The 8,447-nt window shown below is 42.5% G+C and overlaps 2 protein-coding genes across 2 annotated transcripts; one reads left to right on the top strand and one right to left on the bottom strand.

The window, feature by feature from the left end:
• Positions 1 to 15: 15 nt before the first annotated feature.
• On the top strand, positions 16 to 2,155 carry uts2r4 (urotensin-2 receptor 4). The gene has a single exon (XM_047578318.1). The coding sequence runs from the start codon at positions 1,035 to 1,037 to the stop codon at positions 2,088 to 2,090; it is 1,056 nt and encodes a 351-aa protein (XP_047434274.1). The 5' UTR covers positions 16 to 1,034; the 3' UTR covers positions 2,091 to 2,155.
• A 1,640-nt stretch (positions 2,156 to 3,795) lies between these two features.
• Positions 3,796 to 7,156, bottom strand: lgals2b (lectin, galactoside-binding, soluble, 2b). Its single transcript, XM_047578320.1, has 4 exons — positions 7,075 to 7,156; positions 5,508 to 5,581; positions 5,216 to 5,387; positions 3,796 to 4,221 (listed from the first exon to the last, which is right to left on the bottom strand). The coding sequence occupies exons 1-4, from the start codon at positions 7,075 to 7,077 to the stop codon at positions 4,075 to 4,077; spliced, it is 396 nt and encodes a 131-aa protein (XP_047434276.1). The 5' UTR covers positions 7,078 to 7,156; the 3' UTR covers positions 3,796 to 4,074.
• Positions 7,157 to 8,447: the final 1,291 nt, after the last annotated feature.

Raw genomic sequence — 8,447 nt, 5'->3', positions numbered from 1 at the left:
TCATAGACGGCAGGTTGGGGCCCGGGAGGAATACCACATAAATCCATAGGTCCATGCTAGTTTGTCACCTTGGTGTGAAAGAGGGAGGACAGAGGAGAGGAGGGAGGAGTACTACAAAGAACAACAACGCAGAAGTCTTCTATCAAAACTGGGAGATAAATGGGGGCTCAAGATTTGAGCAGAAACTGAAGATCCATCTTTCCCCAAATGAATCCACAGGGCTGTAAAAAAAAAAAAAAAAAAAAAAGCTGCAGGGACGCATCAACGATGACTTGAATGCGAGTAAGGATCTGTATCTTAATGCTGTGGGAGCCTTAGGAGAGCAAAGACCGGATGAGCATTGACCGGATGTATTACGGCTCCTGACTTGAAGACAAGTCTCGGAAAGCTGCTCGAGATCCAATAGAGGAAGGAAGAGTGTGTTCCGATCACCGCCGGATTGACATGCACAGTATAAATGAAACTCTCTGGAGATGTCAGCAACTGAAGTGAACGTGTTTCAGCACGAGAAGGGTTTTGCTTTCAAAGAGACGTGGGAGACAATTTGTCCAGTTGAAAGGCGGAGGACCTCCCTGCTGCTCCCAAATGACCCTTGTCAGAACATCTCTCACCTCGGAGGTGTTTTGTTAGCTTAAATCTTCGCTGGAGGCTTTACCGCTGAGTTGGTTTTGAAAAAGCACGGGATCATATTCATGTTGGGAATAAGAAGGCAGCTGTGAAGTCACGATTTCACGAGCCACGTCAGAACCTTTCGTTTCCTCCGTGGATTAATCCAGTTGTTGTGCACGCACTTTCTTCTGCTTTCCTTCAGACGCTTTCCCTTAGATTGGTGTTTGGATTGCCCTGGACGTCTCCTCAAAGATTTCCCTTTGATTGCCTTTACATTCCCCTGCCATCTGTACCGTTTACATCACCTCACACTGTGAAATGTTTATACAGACTTTAAACCATTTACATTTCCGGGAGCCAACGATTAAAAGACCCCTGTATAAACTGGAAAACCCGACCTCTGATATCTGAGCTGGGAACCCGAAATGAACTGCACCCCTAATGCTACCATCACCCCCCTGCAAGGAGCTGTAGATGGAGGATCCCAGGGGAGCAGTAGCGATGCTGGAGGCAGTGGAGGCCTGTGGGTGACGTCCCTGTTGGGTGTCATGCTGATAATCATGTGTGCCATGGGTGTGGCGGGCAACACGTACACCTTGATCGTTACGCGCTCAGCTGCTTTGCGCCGGACTGGTTCTATGTATGTTTACATCATTAATTTGGCCCTAGCCGACCTGCTCTACCTGTCCACCATCCCCTTCGTTGTATGCACCTACTTCGCCCATGACTGGCTGTTCGGTGAAGCCGGCTGTCGCATCCTGCTGAGCCTCGACCTCCTCACCATGCACACCAGCGTCTTCATTTTGGTCGCCATGAGCCTGGAGCGTTACCGTGCCGTGGCCAGGCCCTTCAGCGCACACAGGTCTTCGTCTCGCAACCGACGGATATCGGCGGGGGTTATTTGGGGGTTGGCTTTTGTCCTGACTCTTCCCATGATGGTGATGATCCGGCTCAGGGAGGGCAAGCCGACCGTGACCGGGTTGGTTAAGAGAATCTGCTTCCCCACCTGGACTCCCGACGCTTTCAAGGCTTATCTCACCGTCCTGTTTTTCACGAGCGTGTTAGTCCCTGGGTTGGTCATCGTTGGGTTGTATGCCGGGCTTGCCAGGCACTACTGGGTGGCACAAGCTAGGTTAGGAGGCAGCAGTCGGTCCGTCCGGAGGAGAGGTCTCAAACAAAAAGTCATATCAATGATCTTCAGCATTGTAGTCGCTTATTGGGCTTGTTTCTTACCTTTTTGGGGATGGCAGCTCGCCAAACTGTTCTCTCCGGAGTCCCTCAAGGCTTTGTCTCCGGCTGCTCATAATTACGTCAACTTCTTTGTGACGTGTCTGACCTACGTGAACAGCTGTATCAATCCATTCCTTTACACTCTGCTGACTCGGAACTACAAAGATTACTTGGCCCAGAAAGGTCAGTCAGTGGGGTCAAGCAGGGCCGATCCTGCGTCGGCTGTGACGACCCCTCTGCAGGACCTTTAGTGGATGACTGTACAGTCAAGTCATAAAATGTATTTTGACAGCCTGAGAGAGGACATCTTAGGCTCTACACCGGCTTAACTAAAACCTGGGTTTTAAAAATGTGACTCAGCTGAACTTTAACGTCTTTTGTTTGTGAGCTTTGAACTAGCTTTGTTAAGGCATAATCAGTTTAGATTTAGATCAACCCATATTGTTTTTGTATATAGCGCTGGTACATACACAATGCAATGCCTTTTGACATGGCAGCAACATTAAACTACTTGTAAACTATAACTATTAAATATGTTTAATATAGGATGTATGGGTATCTGTAGTTTAGAAAAAGTAGTGCAGTATATACACACTATATACATGTCTTCCAATTAAATTAGTTGTTTTTTTTCTCAAACCAGACAACAGTAATTTGGTTATATCAGCAGTGCAGTGGCTCGAGACAGAGTTTTATCATGGACAGCAATGTGATGCATTGTTGACGTTATTAAAATTAGAAATAACCAGAGCATAATTTTATGTTTATTAAAGAGACGCAGCACAAAAAAAAGTTTTGATTTTTGATATTCTTTTTCAAACAAGGCTGGGATGTCTTCTGATCATAATCCTTTAGAAGCTGAATTTATTAAGTTGAGGGGATTCACTGACTGAACTCATTTCAAAAAGCATGAATGTGGATTTGTCCGACTTGACAATGTTTGTAAATTAATGTAAATTATTTCCCTTGTATTTCTATTTCTTGTCATATAATTGAACATCAGTCTTTACACAAACAGATTCCACCTGTCTGTGCAATTAGCTATGCTAATGCTAGTGACTAGCTGCTAATAATTAGCTGGTAATTTTGAAAGAGAATGCCTCTCATAGCTGTAACTTTGAAACAGACGGCAAACTAAATCTGGCCGTCTAATAATGGACTCAAGTGTAAAGAATCTTCTAGTGTAGCCCGCCACTTGCCAACCACATCACACGCACGGAAGGGGTAGTTCATCTTCTTCCAGGGAATGTGGTTGAACCGTGCGACATTCCTCAGCCTCGGGACGCGGCGCTTTTGAGTCCCCCTGCAAATTGTCTCTGCAACAGAACGACTTTTCTCCGGTGTTCTCCCCTCCTCCTCGTTTTGCATTGACCGCTTTAACCTTTAACACTGCAGGCCTTAATGCTGGATGCTCATAGATTTTTGGGGTTATTTTATTTTAACAGATGTATGCATGATAATAAAAATAAAACTTTTTGTCATCACCTGCAGTAGTTTCCGTTGTGCATATACTTGTTTTTTAAACCTGTATTGTCTCTGACTGCCTCCTGAGTTCAACCTCCATTGTAAAATTGACTTAAATGAGAAAACTGTAACTTATTCCAATACAAGTCTGCCTTTATCATATCGTATTTCTAATCACAGAAGAAGTGGAAGCAGAAGCTCTGTGACTGGTGTGTAGATTTGAGTTGCATTAAATCAGCAGCCAGTAAAATCCCCCCTGCTGGCCACAAGAAAGAATAACAAGTTTAAGGAACTGCCTTACAAAAACTTCCCTTTAGAGACCCGGGGGCAACATCCACAGCTTTCATAGAGTCTGTGTGTCTGTAATGTATTACCTATGTGCCGTGTGAATGTTGTAAATACTTAAAGAAAAAAAGAAAAACTTATTATAAGTCATCAAAAGTCGTAAGTTCATTGTGAAAGGGTGAAACACACACAGATAGAGACGGACAATTTTTTATATTTCCACTGCTTTTATTCACAAACTCAGCTGAGTGGTGAGTCTAGAGGCAAGCACAGCAAGGTGAGGTGCTGTGGCTCCCCCTGTAGGCCATTTCTGCTCATTACAACCATCATCCCACCAAGTTGGTTCACTTTTCCAATGTTGTTTCGTTTTTTTTGGTTGTTGTTGCTGTTGTTGTTGCTGTTGTTGTTGTTGTTTTCAACAGGAGTAAAGACCAAGACTGTCAGACCAGGACTCAGTGATATAAAACAAAAAGCTCCGCTCGAGCTCTAGTTGATCTTGATGCCGACGATCCTGGCGTCCCCGTTGACGGCGAAGTACTTGTACTTGACTTCACCCAGGCGGTTGGGGAAGTTTATCATGTGGCCATCGGGAAGTTTGATGTAGAACTGCTCATTGTTGAAGTTGATGTAAAACTGAGAGATAGAGATAGAGATGGAGATAGAGGGGGGTAAAGTACAGCTTATCTTAAAAAGTAAAAAGATAAAAGCCTGTACATATGAAAGGTGTGACTAAAGCGGCATTTTTAACACAGAGATTAGTCCTGGCTGCAATGTCTTCTGCAGAGTGTTGCTCTCTTTCACAGCAGCCATGAATTTTTATGAGCCTATAAACCATCACGTATTCGTGTGTTGACCCAGCAGTGTCACAGTCCAGATAGCAGGCCCCTTAATAACGTGTGTTTGGTGAAAGACATTATGGCTTTTGGACTTGGACCAAATGACTGTAATAAGTAAAGATAACATTTTGTCAAATGCAAAAGAGCAGGTCTGCATGCGGTCGCTGCCACCGTCGCCTTCAGGCTTTCTCCAGAGGTTTCAGGTTGTTTTTTTGCAAAGGGCGTTAAGGCAATTTGTATTTTAATATAAACAAAATTGAATGAAATTGTGTGTATGCTTTCTGGCTGCATGTTATCCCTGTTTCTACGTGGGTTTTCTCTGGGATTCCTCCCACCTCCATTGACCCTAGGCATGAGTGTGAGTGGTTGTTTGTCTCTTTATCAGCCCTGCGATAGGCTGGCGACGTGGCTCCAGCAACCCCCGCAAAACTAGTGAGGATAAGCGGTAGTAGAAGATGAGATGAGATGAACTGTGTGAACGGTAACCATGGTTACAATTTTTGAGCCTTTGTTGCCCAAACAACGATAAGACCAGGAGAACGCAACTTAATTCCTCTTTAGCTCTAGCGATAGCAAATGTGCCCTTAGCACTGACATATTTTGCTGCAGATGATGCAGAAACACTTTGCGTCGCCTGGTCGCACCGTTTATGCTGCTCATCTCTCTCTTTTTGGTGTTTTGAGATGTAGCGACCGCGCGCCTGATACATTTTCCAATATCGTAGACGTTCACAAATGTCTAATTTCCTACGCTGAGCCTCGAGTCTTCCCCCCATTGCAGCACCCACACACCTTGCACTCCTCCCCGCGCGAGAAAGGGAAGTGTCCCTCTCGGTGCTCGTCCATCCAGGACCCCCCGGACATGGAGTTGAACACGATGGTGTTGCTGTCTCCCCCGTAGTCAAAGCGGGGGTTGAAGTGCATGGCGATGTTCTCGGAGTCGTGGCCAATGTTGATGGAGAAGCTACAGCGGAGCGCGTGCAGTGAGAGGGAAAAAAAAGGGGGGGAAAGGTGGATGAAACCTGTTGAACTGATCTGAATAGAATAGAAAAAGGTTTTCTCTTTGACTCTGAGGAGGACTTACGAACAGCAGTCATCCTTGGGCTTGACGCGGATCTTGAGCTCCTGCCCTTCCTTGAATGTCATGTCTTGGACTTTCTGCAGAGGGGAAATGACACAGGGGAACAGTTAGGGCTTCTTTTTTTTAATGGCATTAAAACGAAAGACCTTCACGGTGGTAACTTCAATTTCCCAGACACGAACAATGTACATTTTAAGATTACAATTCATTGTAGAAAATATCAAGAAAACTATTTGAAAGCCAAATATGTGGTGTGAAACCCTGTAATGAGAGAAAAAGCAATGATCTCCGCTGTTCTTATCTTCTTAGTCGTTGATGATCAACCAGGATGAACGGAGTACCCGGGCTGTAAAAACTACTAAAAGAGGAAGGCAGCGTGTTTGTTCATTGTCATGTGGTGATCATATAGAAATAGTAAAACAATAAAGCGACGCCCACACGAGAACCTTCTGCCGCGGATCAGCAAACACTATGTAGTCCAGGCACCTATAGGAAGCATGGATTTGTGTGCTTATGTAACAACTACAGAAGAAAAAAAAATAAAATAATAAGACACCTGAGATTGATTTCAAATATTTGCGCTTCAGAAAGTCATCCTGGAGCACCGGGGGTTCTTTCTTCAGGGTTCTGTTAATTTGTTAGCCGAATCAATAAGGCAATAAATTCCATCCACTTCCTATCTGTGAGCTCAGCATCACCTGAGATGTGACCATCCTGGCCCCTATGTGTACCACACACCCACGGATAGATACCTCATTCCACACCGCCCCCACTGTAGATTAGCACTGGTTTATCATTAACAGTGTGAAACTTTCACATGATAAGACACTACGGAGATTTAAGGTTTTCTAATTATTTAGGGAGGCGTGTGCAAAGCCTCTGGAACTCTGTCTTGTGTTCCCAGGCCTTATTATACCTTATAACATGTCCGTATGAAAGACGCTTCGGGACATTTGCTGTAAGGTGAATTACTGAGCAAGTCCCCAGATACTAAGTAGGTGCAAATCATTAGAGTTGAAAAATAATTTATTTATCTCCCAGATGTCTTAATTCGAGTTAATTTTACTCCACACACCTTTTATCGTTTACCACACGGCCACGAGAATATTTGAGGAAGCTGGGACTCCTGATTGAATGTTAATGATTAACTATTTTTTAAAACTACATGTACAAGGAAAATAAAAAAATAAAAAAATAGGGAACTGGAAAAATTCTCTTTTGTGAAATCAAGCATGTAGCACCTTTACAACAGCTGGAGGTTTAATGATTGAGCAGAGTCTCACAGAAGCCTCTGACCTGATTAATGTTCACCTTTAAAATGTGTGAATGCTTGTTGGATTATTTCAGTTTGCGATTTGACAAGGTTTACTGTGTCTCTGTGATGTGTGTATTATGTCTGTACATTTAAGGTGGAACATTAAACATTTAAGAGTCCGAATAAATCAACGTTAGTATAATGTAAAAAGTTAAAAAAGAAAGAAAGATTGAAATAAGGAACAACTAAGATAACAAATGCATGTAATTGCCTGTGTGGAGAATAAAGAATGAATGAGGGCTTTCCTCCACTTACCATCTTCACTGCCTTTGGTGGGTTGCGCCTTGAGTGACAAAGATCTGCAGGCAGGTAGGTGGTTTATATAACACCTGTGACGCTGGGGGGCAGGAAGCAAAAAAAAAAAAAAAACCCTAATCACTCACACTGTTCAACTGTTCAATCATTCACATTACAGGAAGTTGAGGGAAATCTGATTTTTTTACTCTCTTACTTTTCGGGATCAAATCATTGCCTATGGTTTAAGGGCTGGGACCCTCAGACGTGGACGGTCCCCCCAGATAAGGTGGCGTCTTCTTTGCCTCAAGCCTCGGTGTCCTGCCATGTCTTGCTGACAACTCTTAGCGTGTAGATTAGTGTGAGTGTGGACGTGTGTGTGCATGTGTATGTGCAGTGTGCGTGCATGCATGTGTTTTTTATGTTTGTATGTGATTCTGTGTCTTGTTGTAATGTTCTATGTTTTTTTTTTTTTATGTAAACCACTTTGGGTTGCTTTTTAGCCTGAAAAGTGCTAAATAAATAAATAAAGTTTGAAGTTTGTATGAACAAGGTTGGCTGGACACATTTTTGACAGTATTTTAAGAAATCGCCCCGAAACTAAAACCATCCCCACTTCTTACAGCTAGATATTTCTATGTAACATCTGCATCTTTTTTTTTTCCAACGTACAATAATGCTTCATTTATGAGTTTTGATGTGTATTATCACAAAATATCTAGTGAATAAGAATCAGAAAAAAAAGTCTTTGTCCTAGAGGGGCAATTAGGAAGGCAAAGAGCAGCACATTAAATTAAAGAACAAGAGAAGAAATACACAAAGGTGGGTGGGCAATCGTAGAATTGTAGAAATCGTGGGAATCATAGAGATGAGATGGAGCAATGTTTCATTGCACTAATTAATCTTTTGTCTTTTTATATTATCATAAAAAAAGTTTGTAGTGAATACAGGGTGAATACAGGGGCAATGACATGCAGCATGGGAGAAGAAGCATGATAAATAAAATGCAAATATGTGAAAATTTGAATATGAGTATTTGAATATGTAACTCATTAAACATGCATTTATTTTTTATTTATTTATTATTTTTTGACCTATGTATATTGTTGAGAAAAAAACATACTTCACAAGGGTTTAGATTTTCTTTTTTCTTTCTCAGCACAAAAGTTATTAAATGCACCCGTGTGTTACACTTTTATAAAACATAGCAAAGATCAAGTTTTCTCAGTTTTCAAGATATCAGATTATTTAAATGAGGAGCCTTTTTAACATAACAAATCTAAATTAATGAGAAGCAATGGAAAAAGCAAGGGGCTCAGAGGGGTGCCAAGAGGTGCACCTGCAAGTTTTTTTTCTTTTTTTAAGGTCTTGGACCCCGTTCAAAACATCAGAAG

The sequence above is a fragment of the Mugil cephalus genome, chromosome 2 (assembly GCF_022458985.1).
Source record: "Mugil cephalus isolate CIBA_MC_2020 chromosome 2, CIBA_Mcephalus_1.1, whole genome shotgun sequence".
In the NCBI taxonomy this organism is placed as follows: domain Eukaryota; kingdom Metazoa; phylum Chordata; class Actinopteri; order Mugiliformes; family Mugilidae; genus Mugil; species Mugil cephalus.
The sequence above is the reverse complement of the archived record's forward strand: the minus strand, read 5'-3'. Positions and strand labels throughout refer to the sequence as shown.

Excerpts from the sequence above, each read along its gene's own strand:
- lgals2b (XM_047578320.1), bottom strand. Across the intron at positions 5,388-5,507 it reads CCCAAGGATGACTGCTGTTC|CTTCTCCATCAACATTGGCC; the intron begins GTAAGTCCTCCT and ends GCTCCGCTGTAG. Across the intron at positions 4,222-5,215 it reads CGCGCGGGGAGGAGTGCAAG|TTTTACATCAACTTCAACAA; the intron begins GTGTGTGGGTGC and ends TCTATCTCTCAG.
- uts2r4 (XM_047578318.1), top strand. The coding sequence starts at position 1,035 with ATGAACTGCACCCCTAATGCTACCATCACCCCCCTGCAAGGAGCTGTA.